Source organism: Lissotriton helveticus, chromosome 1_2, assembly GCF_964261635.1.
Source record: "Lissotriton helveticus chromosome 1_2, aLisHel1.1, whole genome shotgun sequence".
Taxonomy (NCBI): Eukaryota; Metazoa; Chordata; class Amphibia; order Caudata; family Salamandridae; genus Lissotriton; species Lissotriton helveticus.
Window position 1 is genome coordinate 331600165 of NC_136058.1, and position 16141 is coordinate 331616305.

At 45.0% G+C, this 16141-nt stretch overlaps 1 protein-coding gene across 1 annotated transcript; it reads left to right on the top strand.

Annotated features, from left to right (window-relative positions):
* Positions 1–1355: 1355 nt before the first annotated feature.
* Positions 1356–15536, top strand: LOC144803232 (uncharacterized). Its single transcript, XM_078671854.1, has 2 exons — positions 1356–1585; positions 11180–15536. The coding sequence occupies exon 2, from the start codon at positions 12679–12681 to the stop codon at positions 13081–13083; it is 405 nt and encodes a 134-aa protein (XP_078527980.1). The 5' UTR covers positions 1356–1585; positions 11180–12678; the 3' UTR covers positions 13084–15536.
* Positions 15537–16141: the final 605 nt, after the last annotated feature.

The window sequence follows — 16141 nt, forward strand, 5'->3', positions numbered from 1 at the left end:
TATGTATCTGGAGCCAGTGGAGTCCCCTCAGGTGTGGTGTGATATGTGTTCTGACTGAGAGGTTGAGGACGAGTCTGGCAGCTGCATTCTGAGTGGTGTGCAGCCTTCTGGTGAGCTGCTTGCTGCTTTCTGCATTGAGAGAGTTCCCGTTGTCCAGAATGCTGATGATGAGTGCTTGGATGACGGGCTTCTGGTGTTGCTTGGGAGTCATTTTGATGAGGATGGTGATGTATTAAGTATGGATGACGTTGGCCAGTGGGGTTATGCAAGTTTTGAAGAGGGTGCAGCTGAGAGAGGAACCTTGAGGTTTCCAAGGACTATGATGTCAGATTGGCTGTCTGAGTTCTTTTTGTCAGGAAGGAGCAGATCTATCATAGGCAGGCCCTTGAATCCCAATCTCGTGAAGGTGCCCGATGAGGTGTAATACCATGTTAAACACTGCTGAGAGGTCCAATTGGATTAGGGCCCCACTCTTGGCTCTGTCTATGATCATGTGTGTAGCGTAGGTGGGTGCGATGAGTGCTGTTTCCATGCTGAGGTTGGGCCTGAATCCAGACTTAGAGGTCTGGATTCCCGCAAGAATAAATCCTCAAGTACCAAGTGACCAGCGTGCAGTGTCCTCATTTGGGGTAAAAATCCACACTACACCACAGACACAGGAAAATTATAAATAAGCTGTTCCTTTAATTGGCGCTCTGACACTTGAATTATGCCACATTCTATTTGATCTGGTGTTTAAAATTCCATGGTATTTTCCTGTTTACTTTCCTATGTACTGTGTTGTGGATTTGAAAAACCTGCAAATAAATTATATATATAAAAAAATAAATAAGCTGTCCAGTTTAATTGCAAAACTGACCGAAATACTCATATATTCATTGAAATACAGATATATTTATTGAACTGCAGATATATTCATTGAAATGCAGATATATTCATTGAAATGCAGATATATTCATTGAAATACAAATATATCCATTGAAATACAGACTTCCACTTCCAGCTGTCACCTTTCTGTAAATACTCTTTAGTCCTTTACATCAGTGTTTGGGAGATGCACATCTGTAGTGAAGCTATAAATACTTTTTTACAGCAGCAACCAAGTGTGAGGCCCTGTACTTGAACTGTCTGACCCTTAAAAACATTCACGTCTGTGACATCTGAAATCCCAGGTCTTTACAGGTATAAATGCTTGTTTATGTGAAATGTATTCACTGCTGGAGCCTGGAGGCGGCGGTTCCATCATCGGCCACCAGAAGGCGCTCCACGTCTGCCGATGAAACCACTGAGCTGCACATTGTATGAAAAGGAGAAGAGTTTCCTCTTCCGGGTCAGCGGTGGAAGAGACAGCACCGGCAGAGGTGGTGACATCACTTCCGGCCTCTCCTCGTGAGTGCAGCCTGAAGCAGAGAAGAAAGAAGCCCTGTCTGGTGGGCAGTTACCTCCATCTTCAATCCCTCACAGACCCCCCTCAGACCCCAGATCTGCCCCTGCCCCCCCTCAGACCCCAGATCTGCCCCTCTCCCCACCCCAGCCCCAGGAGGAGGAGAGAGCCTGGACACGTCTGCACAGGTCTCTGCTCAGGGTAGGAGATTGTCAGCACCTTCTGCTGTGTTTGTAGAAATAGACTGAATAATCCTGGAGGGAATCTCTGCAGGAGCCGGGCTGAGCTGGGCTCTTCTCTCCGGGGGCCCCCGGGGCTGAGCTGGGCTCTTCTATCTGGGGGCCCCTTGGGCTGAGCTGGGCTCTTCTATCTAGGCCCCCTGGGGCTGAGCTTGGCTCTTCTATCTAGGCCCCATGGGGCTGAGCTGGGCTCTTCTATCCTGGGGCCCCTGGGGCTGATCTGGGCTCTTCTATCCGGGGACCCTGGGGCTGAGCTGGGCTCTTCTATCCGGGGGCCCCTGGGGCTGAGCTGGGCTCTTCTATCTAGGCCCCCTGGGGCTGAGCTGGGCTCTTCTATCTGGGCCCCATGGGGCTGAGCTGGGCTCTTCTATCCTGGGGCCCGTGGGGCTGATCTGGGCTCTTCTATCCGGGGGCCCCTGGGGCTGATCTGGGCTCTTCTTTATGGGACCCCTGGGGCTGAGCTGGGCTCTTCTATCCAGGGGCCCTGGGGGGCTTTCCTTCTGGCCTTGGGAGTGTTTGTGGGCATCATTTGTGTCACAAAACCCTATTCTGTCGTTTGTGTTAAAGAGAAGATCTGTGCACTGCATCTTACTGCGCTGTGATAGGTCTGTCTATTGCATATCACTCACAGTAAGAGGGTGTTTAGAGTTTAAGAAATCTGTGCGCTCTGTGCTGATGTTTGCTCACTCTGCGAGGGGCATTTACTTTTTGTGTAAACTTTCACACTCTTAGTACTGGCACTCTGAGTGGTTTTAAATAAATGAGGGAGTCTGTGACCATTGCACTGTGTTGTACTCTTGCTGTATGCAGTGCTAGCAGAAGAGGAAACCTCTACACTGCTCTACTTTTTACGTCACTGCAGACTTGATCTGTGCACCTGGCACTGATTTTTACCACAACGAGGGAAAGAAGTTAGGCTATGGATAATGTTATGTTATGTTAAGTGTATTTGTAGAGCACTCTATCACACGGGAGGGTGTTCTGGAGCGGTGCAGGTGTGGAAGTCTAGCCTCGAGGGCAGAGTCATTCAAAGAGCCAGGTCTTCAGCTTATTGCTTAGCTCAAGTAGCAAGGAGGAGGCTCTGATGTGTTGAGGGAAGTCGCTCCATGCTTTAGGAGTGATGTATGAGTAGGTGTGGCCTCCGGATCTGTTTCTGTGTATGTCTGTGATGTGTCCGAGTATGAGTCCGGCTGAGCGGGGGTGCCTAGGGTGTTGTTGGAAAGAGTTGTGGTTGTTAATGTAAGCAGGGCCTTTTTTGTGTAGTGCCTTGAATGTGTGGGTGAGTAGTTTTAACTGTGGGTGCTTATGTATCTGGAGCCAGTGGAGTCCCCTCAGGTGTGGTGTGATATGTGCTCTGAGTGAGAGGTTGAGGATGAGTCTGGCAGCTGCATTCTGGGTGGTGTGCAGCCTTCTGGTGAGCTGTTTGGTGCTTTCTGCATTGAGAGAGTAGTAAAGTTAGGAGTTCTAACTTTACTACTCCTAAATTGAGAGGAATCCTAACTTTAAGACTTTCAGTATTCACAGAAGTCATTTAGGAATCCTAAAGTTAGGACTCCTATCTTCTGTCTAAACCAAAATGAGAAAGTGCCTTCTGTGATTACCAAAATGAGTAAATGCCTTCTGTGAATATCAAAATGGTGGTAAGTTTAGGATTCTGTCTTAAGTCAGTTCTGTTCATCGGGACTGTAGTATATGGATGTGATCTTGTTCCAAAAGGTTTTTACAGAGATTAATGCAGGGGTCTTGTAATGGGGGGTGTTGCTGGTGTTGACTGCAGGCACCATGAATTCTCTGCTGATGGTGAAGATTTATTTGCTGCTGTTGTTGTTGGCATAGATGCGGTTGGCATGGGCTGTTCATTTGGCATTTCAGACTTACTGGTGTCTTGGCTCATTCACCACTTGCTTTCCAGTTGCTTACAGTGCTCCATCCTGAGTTCTTCTGTGTGCCAGTTGACTTGTGTTTGTGGTCTTGAATAGTTTTGCTATGCTTGAGGGTGGCCAGGGTATTGCTGCAGGTGGTGATCCATTCATTGCAGTTCTTGGTGTCTTCCGTTAGGCTGCTAGTATGCTTGGGGCTGTGTGTATAGGGGGCAGAAGCCCAGTCCTTCTCTGAGATGTTCTTCCAGAAGCGGAAGGTCTTCCCGAGGTGGTGGCTCTCTTGTGGCCCAGGATGGTGATCTTGAACCTCATGAGGGCGTGGTAAGTTCAGGTGATAGGCGTTGGTTTGTTGACCCTGATGTTGCTTAGTGTGAAGAAGATAACGTCCAGGAAATGTCCGGCGGTGTGGGTGGGTCTGGTTAATGTCGAGGTTCCCAAGGCTTTTGAGGAAGGCATTTGAGTTGCAGTCATTACGGTCCTCGAGGTGAAAGTCCATGTCTCCACGGAGTATGAAAGTGCTGGAGTCGATGATAATCCCAGATTTAGATTAATGCCGATTTCCGGTCTTTGTGTTACACAGACTTATATCTCTATTGTTCCAAAGTCAAGAGAAGCTTTTTCTCATCTTTCTTCTGCATTTTACTTTGGGACTGCCCGCTTCTGGTAATTTACCTTGTCTTTTACCTATAAAGACATGATAAAAACCTTAATCCTTTCAGCTACAACCGGTGTGAACCAATGCTCCAACTACCCAGCTAATGCCATTCCACCAACGACGATAAATTCTGTTTTACCACTGGTCATTTGAATATATTTAGTAGTCAACAACAAAAATTCTCCAGGCACATAGAGATAGAAGTGAGGTTGTGGTTTCAATATTTCTTTAATTTTTCTTCAAATTATATGCACCCTTTTGCCAACACTTGTTTAGTCTCAGGCTGTTCTTTTTACAGTAGACTTCATCAGGGCTTAATATTTATACAATAAAGTCAGAGTCCAATTAAGGAGGAGTATTTGTGTTCAAAAGAATATCCCAAAACCTGGGTCAGGTCAGGTGACCCAAGACATGGCATGAGATGTTTAGGGAAAGAAGGGCTTGCTTACACTGATTAGTGCGTGGCGAGATGTAGATTGAAATTCAACAAACTGTGTCTTTGATATTGTGATAGGTCCCTTGATATCAAGTGTCCTAGTTATAAAAGTGATGTTATAGGCTAGATATAGGTGCGGTAATCACTCAGACTCTTTCTGAGTGATACCGGTGAAACATAACAAAAGATTTTGGATAGGCACACAAGCTACAATATATTCATATTCATATATAATACCTAACCACCCGATGGACAATTGCTGTGACTTATAACTTGAAGAAGAAAAAAAAGAACTATTGAAACCACAACCTCAATTCTATCACTGTGTGCCTGGAGAATTTTTGTTGTTGATTCCGGACCTCTCCAGCCGAGGAAGAACGGATGGCTCTTCCTTCTCTTGAGCACCAGAAAATACTTGGACACTGAATGAATAGGACTTTGAACATTTTAGACTTATGTGGCAGAGTGCACTAATTATCCCAGCCATCGCACCTTTCTTATTTTCATATATTTAGTAGTCATCAGGGCATGAATGGCTGTCAAGCAGACCCCGCTACATGCGTAGTGGAAATATTTTGTCACATTTTAGTAACATGATATTTTCCCAGTGTGTATTGTCATTTCCCTTAGGGAAACCCTTGTACACACCACCATGTTTGGTGGGTGATACATTTCCTTTCCCGCCTCAGCAGGAGAGCTACCCCAGCATTCTGCTGAAGAGAAATCTAACCTTCTCCAAGTTGTGAAAGCTTCAAATTGGAGTTTGTACACATACAAACTAGTAAGCAAATCATGCCTGTGTATTCTACGCGGATGTGACTGAAAATTATACAGAGTCAAAACATTCACACCTGGCAGGTGTTCTTTTGTGGGTCAATGCCAGGCATCAGAGGAGCCATCAGTGACTTTCTGACTGGACACTGCGACGCTTGGTGCCATAAAACTCACTCGGATCACTTGAATGTTTACAACTTGAAACACAGAAGCAGGGACTCAGACTCCATGAGTAGTCCAGCTTATATTTGGCTCCAATTTCCAATTGACCAGTTTTGTTTACAAACGTTGGAAGAGCTGCTGTGTCCTAAAGACTTCTGAGAACACCCAAGTGCTGTCCCCGAGGTTCACATTTGACATGGGACTCTGTTAGAGAGAAAATATTCTCATTGTTGGGTTACCACCACCGTCTGATACAGGAACTCTAAAACAGATAAGACTCTACCACAGAATGAGGAATTACAAAAGCATTTATTGTAAACACACTCGAGTGGAGAGAACGCGACAGCATGGCTTCGCTCAGAGTGCTCTGCCTGGAACAGGGTCACACAGATATTTATACATCTATTAGCAGGTACAAAGGTCAATACACCTCTACAAAGTTACATGTAAGCATGGAACTTTACTATAAGCATACCACTAGTCACATTTGTCTATTATCACTAGGCACATATTGGATACTGCAGGAGGAGAGCTGAGTACATAATCATACGCTAATTACTATTTGTCTGGTTTAGTTAAAGACTCACACAAGGCTATTTGTAGCTGGAAAAACAGCATCTGTGGTTGAAGACCTTGAGCACAGACTCGTGTTTCTTGTGATCAGCAAAGGAAAGGGGATGTGAGCAAACAGCACCTAGGAGCAAGGAATGACAGAATGGCTATACAATGTGGAACATAGGTCAAATGTTTAGCTGATGTTCACAATGTAGGTTACAGGTTAACAACTCAATGTTATTTGGGACCTCAGCTTGTGCAGCTAAACATAATAAATGTTGTTGGCTTTGTATCTCTCCCCAAGAGGGTATCAGTATCTTCTGTATATTTTAGCTGCTTCGTTTTGTACCTCTTGGTGAAAGTTCAGTCCCTATTTAACGTTGTAGCTCTGGTTGAACATTGGCCTTATTGTGTCTTTTACTGTGTTGTACTGTGTCTGATTTCTAACCTGAACCAGCTCATGCCTTGGCTGCTTGGCCTTACTACTTCAAGAGTCATTTACTCAACGGAAGCAACTTGGTTATTCAGTTGAAGTGATGTAGCATTGGTGTCCCTGCTGTACATTGTGCTTGCCAGTATTACTGCCCCATCACCACTGACTGATCACAGGACCCCAAGAAAAGGCATCCCCAGCCCCTGTATCTGACAGCTCCTGCCTGAGAGTACCCAGGTGGTGTGCCCGGTAGAGTGTTTTCAGCTGCTCTGGTCAGCTTTTCCTCCTGTGAGAGCTGATGTGCCATATGATATATTTCCATCTTTAGAAGTCTCAGTCCGCCTGAAGTAGCGGCTTGGGAGTTGGACATGGCCAGTCCTGGGGTCTCACTTTGCCACAAGTATGTTTTAATAGCTGCGTCCATTAGGCATAGTTCTGATGCCAGGACCAGTATAGGCAGCATGCAGAAAATGTAGTTAAACCTCACAGCATGTTCACAGTTTGGACTCGTCCCCCATAGCGAGAATTGTGGCTTGCTCCATTTAGTGAACTTCCTGTGCATTTGATCAGTCAGTGCAGTCATATTGTCTTTGATCATCATTGAACAATCTGTAGTAATCAATATTCAGCAGTTTCTGGCTCCTCAACTGCTCCCAGCCTCGCTCACTGCCCGCAGTCACCATGTCAGATCTTGACTCCATCCCTTCTTCTCCTCCGCACCCAGCTCCTCTGCTCTCTTCGAAGGCCCTGGTGAGGTGTAGTGCACACGCTCATGGTAGGAAAGAAACAAAAGTGGTTCACGTTGACTTTGTGCCAGCGTGAACCTAACCAATCCTGAAGCTGCTCTAAGCATGAGAGACGCCACATGATTGGTTTGAGCAGGCTAACCTAGCGCTCCTTTTGAGCCTAGGTCCCTGTGCCTGCAATACCCAGCAGGTTAACACTAGCTGTGCGTTGTGCAGTGTGAAGAGCGCATGTCTAGCTGGCTGTCGCAAGTCAGCCGGCCAATCCAACATGCGCACTGGGCAGGTATTAACAAATCCTCAATCGCTAATCTAACATCAAAATGCGTGGGCATTTTTATGTAGCAAAGAACTGGGCAGTGGGGGTGTGATCGATTTAAAGTGGCATCAGCCATGCAGTTAAAATCTCCTCCAAGTAACACAAGGTAACAATGTATTCCAGTGAGGAGAGGCGTTAGGCAGGATAGGAAGGATAGTTTGGCCCACATTGGTGGCATAAATGTTGACACAGACTATATCTTTGCCATCCAGTTTGCCTGGTAATATCATATAGCGACCTTCTCGGTCTATGATCTCGATCTGCGAGAGAAACGGGGAAGGAAGGATACAACCCAGCAACCCCCATCACAGGCGGAGTACATGGAGGTCACGATTTCCCCCTTCATCGGTTCTGCAGCGCGTGGCCCACAAAGCAGTTCTGTTTGAGGTATCTGTGAGGGATGATGCAGATATATCACCTGCGGTCCCTGTGCCCACCCACAGTTGTTGTTTCAGGAGAACCCAATTGGTGCTTCCAGATCTGTGGCAGAATGATATGCTTCCTGTGAGAGCTGATGCGCAATATGATATATTTCCATCTTTGGGAGTCTCAGTCCGCCTGAAGTAGCGGCTTGGACTTTGAACATGGCCAGTCCGCGTGTCTCACCTTGCCAGAAGTGTGTTTTAATGGCTGCATTTTGTGTTCATAGTTCTGATGCCGGGACCAGTATGGGCAGCATGGAAAAAATGTAGTTAAACCTCGGGCAACCACCATGTTTGCAATTTGGACTCATCCCCATAGCGGCAATTGCGGCTTGCTGCATTTAGAGAACTCTGTGTGCATTTGATCAGTCACTACAGTCATATTGTCATTGATCATCATTTAAAAATCTGTAGTAATCAATGCTACATGATATTCCATCCTGGAGAGGATTTACTAAAATGGCTGTGCAAGGAGGGCTTCCCTTTTGGTATCAGATCATCAGGGGTAAGACTTCATTTTTAGTCCAGTTCATTCTGTTCCTAGAAAACACTGTAAAGTCTGATATGGTGTACATTGGTGCTGGCAGCGAACGGTCTGAAGAGGTTAAAGCGAGGAGTATGTTGTCCCCATAGAGCATAATTTTCAGGTCGCCGGCTATGATTTCAGTTTCCCAAATGTCCTCTTAGCAGCATTTGGTGAATGTGAGGGCTCTATGGCTATTAGGAAGAGTATGGGTGAGAGAGAACATCTCTGCTTCTTGCCACACGCAGTGGGTTTCTTTCCTTTATGCACGTCCCTGCTTCTTTTCTTTTCTGGCATCTGTTTGTTGTCATCCAAGTGTACACTTGACATACGTGTTGTATGCATGTTCAGAATTTAGATTATCCTAAGTGTAAAGAATCAGAAAGTCTCTGATATTATGCATTTCATTCCTAGCTTTATCAGCATCTACGTTAAACACAGTTACAAAAAGACTGCACTTCCCAGAGCCCATTGGAATGCATGGCTACAGAAAACTGAACCTGGAGCACCGTCATGACAGACTAGATCTCTTAGTTAATCCTCCGGTGCATGCAGCAAGTCCTCTTCTCTGATGATGCCCATTAAAAACAAGATGCATAGGCTTTCTGTTTTCAGTGTCTATGGGTTCTAAATTGTTTTTTTCCCAGTGTTTTACTAAATTAACATAAATAAAAACAATTGTTATCTGTAAACATTCACTGGGCTGGTGTTTATCCCAAAAAAGTTGTTTATTTCTTTCTCTTGTTAGTTCTTATTGCCGTTTCTAATATCCGTCTATCTTCTAACTCTTTGCTCTTTCAGGTAACGTTTAATTTTTTTGCTCACCTCCACACCTGTCTCATTATTTCCCATTGATCTCTTTATTACAGTCTAGTCCCTCCACACAAGCAGAACAGAGGTATGTTTGCATCTCGTTAATATTTGATGGTAGCAGGCGAAAGGTTTGGCATTTAACACCCGTTCCTGTTCCTCTATTCTTCAGACAAACTATAGAGTCGCTGAAATGGGTTGCTCAGTGCTGTGCTTTTGTAAGCCATCTTCAGTGTACCCGGTTCTTTATCTCAAAATGGTACTAGGCTATACATGTATTATTTTTGTCTGTTCCGGCTCTGAACCTGCTTTACCTTATAGCAGAGGAGAAATGTGCAAAGGAATTAGCGCACATGCTGTTAGTTACAGGCTCTTCGGTCACAGTGCAGCTATTAATCCATCATCGTGCTGAACTCATCTATCAATCATAGACTCTGTGCCTGCCTTGGACCCGATAGGGAGCACCACTGCTTTTTGGTTAGGTTTGTGCTGTACACATACCACATGCATAACACCTTTTTTAAAGGAAGAGTACTTTGCTGCCAGCAAGCTCTGCTGCTGTAGGAAGGTCCAGCTGAAATAGTAAAGAAATGTGGTGGCCGTACCACACTTTGGATTATTTGTCAGTGCGTGTCGCTCCATTAATTTATTTTATTTTACATTGTTGAGCTGTGCCAGTGGGATTTTGTGTGTATTTGAAAAGCAGTGCTAAGCATGTCAGCCTTAGCAAAAGCTTTGTAGGGACTGTGTACTTGCCGGGCATGTGCGAGAGTCGCAGAAGGCACTTTATCTTTGTGTGATGTGCAGCGTGCACTGTTCTGGTGCATTCTCCATCTTGTGGAAAGAATGAGCGCACCTCATTATTGTTCCATTAAATGTGGCCACGGTGGTTTGTACAGGTGATGTTGAAAAGCATAAGTAGGAGGAGAGACCATGAAAAGTCATGTGAATTACATGGTTGAAAAATCTTGTTCAAAGGCTTTTGGGGTAGAAAAGGAATGTTGACAGCAGGGATATGCTAGCGAGGTGCAGGTGAATAAGTGTAAGAACAGGTCCTACCTTTCTGGCTGAAAGTGTGGAGGGCAGCCGAGGTATAGAAGGTATGGACAGAGCCATTTGATTTGAGTGTTTCAGGTGCTGGTCCAGGAGCGAAAGGATGCTAACAGGCTTTGGATTTGGCTTACCATTCATGCCCTCGCTGCGCAGATGCACCACAGCTGTCAACTAGTATGCCGCCAGGCTAGTGTGCTATCTCAAGCTCTAAAGTTAGATGTGGAACAACTAAACAACAGACCAACCCAGCCTCAAAGCTGGCAAACTAAAAATGGCTAAAAAATATTTGAGAAAAGTAAAACCACAAAGTAAATAAAATCAATACACTGCTGCTCTACAACATAATGTGCGAGTAGTGAATGAAATACTGGCACCTCTGTAAACAATTAGATTTGATGTATGGTGCAGCATTCCGATGTTCAAGCTGCTGTCTTGGGTCTTCAAGGTCTATCTATGACTCCAAGACCTGTTCTTGTTGTAACAAAATCTAGACCATATGCCTCTGCGTAGAGCTGTAACTAGTGTATGAGTGGTATGCGACCGCCCTTTTTTAATTTTCTTTTTACTAAGTTGCTCCATGAACACTGGCAAATAACCACCTTTGCTGAAATAAATATGATGTGGCATGTTCAACAGAATTTTTATTTAAATATCTATGTATGGTGTACATATGAAAATACTATGTGCCTTCATACGTTTCAGAGATGGCAATGAAGAGATATTTTTACAATTAAAATGTGTATGCACGTTCCAATATGTTTCTATTTAAGTAATGTTAACTCTCTTTACAGGCAACAGAAAACAATCATTGAATGTACAAAATGTTTAAGACCAATGAAGATAATACTGTAAGTCTGCAAAAACGCAGTCCGAAATATGGAATTCCAGTGTTCAGGAAAACATAAGTTCAGTCAGAGACAGATGAACCAAAACATAAACTGACAGATCCTGGATGAAGCAGACAAGGGCAATTCCGTGATTCTACGAGTCTCAGCTGTGCACCTCCTTGCCTCAAGATGAAGAAATGACCTCTAGAAAATTAAGACAATCCTGATAAACCAACTTCTTTGCAAACATGTCCAATACTAGATCGGATTGTGCGAATGTAGGATGTGAATACAGCACTGCTTTCATTTCTAAAGTGATATCAAACCACTACTCAATGCTAGAGGCGTATTGTACATTATTTCAGGCCGTTCCACAGCAACCAGAGAATAGCATAATGGAATGGAGCCAGACAACTAAAAGTTAAAGTAAAGAGGAGTTCTGCTGTCTAAAATACAGAGTACTCTCTCAATTTGCACCGACCAGAAGGAGAACGGATCTTTACCAGCAAATATGAAAAAACATTTTCCAGTCTAAAGACACAATTGCCCACAAAGAAGCCTTACACACGTTATAAGTGTGGCAAGTTGTTGGTGACCATTACACTTTGTTGTTAAATCGAAATGCAAAAATGCAAAACATCACACATATACAGGGGATGCGAGAATAATACAAGTGCTTTTTCAGCCATGTTAGCCCATCAGGAAGTACAGTCATGGTATGTAAACAAATATATACCCAACTCAGAGACACTAACCAAGAGAGAAGTATCAGACACATGCTGTGAGTGCTTTAGTTGGTCATCAGAACTAATGCACCCTCAGCAAATGCACTCAGGAGAAAAACAATTCAAATGCACTGAATGTGTGAAGAGCTTTACGAAATTATCAGTCCTACAAAGACATCAGCGAAAACACACAGGGGAAAAACCATACCATTGCACTGAATGTGTAAAGAGTTTTAGTCAGTTATCATCTTGCCAAAAACATCAGCAAACACACACAGGGGAAAAGCCATATGATTGCAGTGAATGTGAAAGTAGTTTTATGTATTTGTCAAAATTAAGGAATCATCAGCGAAAACACACAGGGGAAAAGCCATACAAATGCAGTGAATGTATGAAGAGGTTTAGTCAATCGGCAGACCTAAAACGGCATCAGGGAACACACACTGGAGAAAAACCCTTTCATTCAGTGAATGTGGAAATAGTTTTAGGGATTCGTCAACCTTAAGGAATCATCAGCGAACACACACAGGGGAAAAACCATTCAAGTGCAGTGAATGTCTGAAGAGCTTTAGTCAATTATCAGACCTAAAACACCATCAGAGAACACACACAGGGGAAAAACCATACCATTGCAGTGAATGTGTGAAGAGGTTTAGTCGATTATCACACCTAAAACAGCATCAGAGAACACACACTGGAGAAAAACCATATAATTGCAGTGAATGTGGGAAGAGATTTATGTACTTCTCAAGACTAAAACAGCATCAGAGAACACACAAAGGGGAAAAATCATTCAAGTGCAGCGAATGTGGAAATAGTTTTAGTGAATCTTCAACATTAAGGATTCATCATCGAACACACACAGGGGAAAAACCATACCATTGCAGTGAATGTGGCAAGAGCTTTATATATTTATCAGGATTAAAACGGCATCAGAAAATATACACAGGGGAAAAATCATTCAAGTGCAGTGAATGTGGCAGAAGTTTTAGTGAACCATCCACGTTAAGGATTCATTACCGAACACACACTGGGGAAAAACCATATCAGTGCAGTGAATGTGTGAAGAGGTTTCGCCGTTTATCACACCTAAAACAGCATCAGAGAACACACATGGGAGGAAAAATCATTCAAGTGCACTGAAAGTCAAAGTAGTTTTAGTTACTATTCAGCATTGAGGTATCCTCAGTGAACACACCCAGGAGAAAATCTATTCAAGTGCTGTGAATTTGTGAAGAGCTTTTATTTCTTATCGAACTTACATAGACATCAGTGAACAGCCACAGAGGAAAAGCCATAGCATTGCAGTGAATGTGTGAAGAGCATTTGTCAATTTTTAACGCTACAAAGGCATCAGCAAACACTCAACACACGTAGTAAAAAACATAGAGATGCAGTGAATTTGTTAAGGAATTTAAGTACTACAGCAATAATACTGACCCATCTGTGGACGTACACTGAAGCAAAAAAGTGCAGTTAATGTGGTATGAAGGCTGTAGGACTTGGTCTTTTTGGTTAAAGTTCCCAAAACCTTTTGCTCTCCCCCTAAACCGTTTTCCTGACCTAGAGATGCCAATTTAGATGCTTTGGGTACTTTGCCACTGCTGATCAGTGTCAAAGTACAGAGGTTCCCTATGTAAATTGTAATGGTGATTGGTTGGCGGCCATGATTGGTATGTTGCCTTACTAGTAAAAGTCCCTAGTGATGTGCACTGTGTGCAAGGGCTAGTAATGCAAGGGTGCGCAGAGAAGGGAACTCAGGCCTTTAGTGTAGGGCCTGCGCGCAGAGTGCTAAGTTAGCATGTAGTCTGACAAATGTAACCACTTGTCAGGCCTGACTTTCCGTTTTACATACACATGGGGCAGCCCTGAGGTAGGTACCAGGTAACCCCTGGGCAGGGTGCAGTGTAGGTAAAAGGCAGAACATAAACTGTGCGTGTGTTATGTTCTGAAAGTCAAAAACTCTTTATTTTGTTTTTCACTGCTGAAAGGCCATTCTGCCCATAGGACATAATGGGGGAGGCTGGGTGTTGTGTTTGTTAGCCTAGTTTACTGTCAGTTTATAATGGAGAGGTGAAGTTTTGTATGTATGGACTCACAGTGTCATAATGCATCTTTCTGTGAAGGTGGTTTTGTCACTGTGTATTTATAAGCCACTCTTTTAGAAAGTGTCTGAGTTTGTACTCTGAGCATTTCTGTGTGTCTCTGCTGAATGTGGATTGTCTGTCTGGAACTGAAAGGTGAGAGGGCTTGACCCAGGGAGGGGTTGAGCTGGCACCAGGCTGCCCTGCATCTGGAGAGTAGGAGGAGGAGAAGTCCTGGAGGTGAAAAGGCCTGGGTTGCTGCTAGAAACCAATTGCCCCATCTCCTGCTGAGTGATTAAGGATCCAGACCCCCAGTATCAAAGGGAGAGAGGTGGCACTGGGAGGGAGACACCCAGAACTGATTTAGGGAGGGGTCAGGGACCCTGAGCACATACAAACTTCAAAGACAGTAAGGGGTATAACTATGAGAGCTGAAACCTCTGAACGTTGGAATAAAACAGATATGGATTGAGACTGAAAAGGGTTGGACCCATTCTGTGGTCAAGAGTAATCTCTGCTAAAGAAGGAGCAACTGAAGAGACTGCTGTGGCTAGACCAATCCTTGCTTTGTGATCTGGGGCTGGTCTGCAGTTTGCTGTTCTAACTAACTAAGGAAGATGCTGTGGGGACTGTGCTTGGAGGCGCTGGGTCCTCCTGCTTGAAGAAGACTGTGGTTTGTGCTGTGTCTTGAAACCCCAAAGGCCCGAGGTGAGTGGGCTCCCTGTTTTGGAAACTCAGGAATATAAAAATTTCCAGAGAAGACTCTCAGATACCCTGTGGGTGCGTGTGCTCTGTCTAGCCTGAGACCTTCGTAAGTTGTGCCCTGTGATCTTGGGCACCTCGACTTTCTAGGGAAACTCAGACATGCTGGGTGCGTGTCGTTGGTGAGGAGCGCCTGGGCCTCGTATGCACCAAAAGAAGAAGTGAGTCTCTGACGTGCAAGAGTGCATGTCGTGGTGCAGCCAGGGCATTGGTGAAGAGCGCCTGGACATCATGTGCACCGGGAGAAGAGGAGAGGCTCAAACACGCAGGATGCATGTTGATGTGCAAGCAGAGCATTGGTGAAGAGTGCTGGATTGTTGTGAGCACCAAAGAAGAGGCGAGTCTCAGACGCGCGGTGTGCGTGTCGAAGTGCAACCTGAAGGTGCTGGTGAGGAGTGCCGGGTTCGGGTGTGCACTGAATTGCAATAAAGTCTCCACAGTGCTGAGGACGGATCTTGGTGTGGACTGAGACTGCCAGCGTGCAGGCCAGGTCATTGGGGCCCTCGGAGTCAATCGGCAGTGGCCCGAATCGGCAGCCACAAAAGAAGTGAGTCACCTGCCCGAGTCCATCACAACCCATGAAGGAGTTCTGGATCAAGGCAAAAAGTAGCTGACTTGGCCGGAGTGGGAAGCAGTACTTTTTGTGTCAACATTTGATCCATAGCGGGGGCACTGTTAACGGAGTACATAAAACAGTTATATTACACTTTGCCTAATTGCTGCTAACGAACTATCGAACTGTCATATGAAATGAAATGAAATGAAAAATTGCACTTGTATAGCGCGTAACTACCCGGAGGCCTCGCAGCGCTTGTGACTGATTGCTTAACGGAGCTCAGGGTAGTTCAGCAGGTTTTGGCAAACAAGTGCGTTTTCAGAGCTTTCCTAAAGGACATATGATTGCTGTTTCCTCGGATTGGGAGAGGGAGGGAATTCCAAAGTCTGGCCGCAGAATGGGAGAAAGAGCGGCCGCCCCAGCGAGCTCTGTTGACTTTGATGGAGGTTGCCAGCTGGAGGGTGCCAGAGCGAAGGGGGCGAGATGGAACATAAGGAGTGACTATGGAATGAAGGATTGGGGCGTTGCTCGATGAAAGGACTTGTGCAGGATGCACATGGCCTTGAATTGCACTCTTCACGCCATTGGGAGCCAGTGGAGTTCCTTTAGGGCCTTCTTCGCTGACTGCCAGTGGGGCAGGTTGTAGAGTAGGCGGGCAGCGCTATTTTGTGTAACTTGACGCCTCTGTATAACGGAGGCCGGGGCTCCCATATAAAGAGCGTTCCCATAATCCAGGCGGGAGAGAATCAAGGCCTGGAATGGGAGCAGAGGAAGCACCTTGCGGAGCATCCTCATTAGC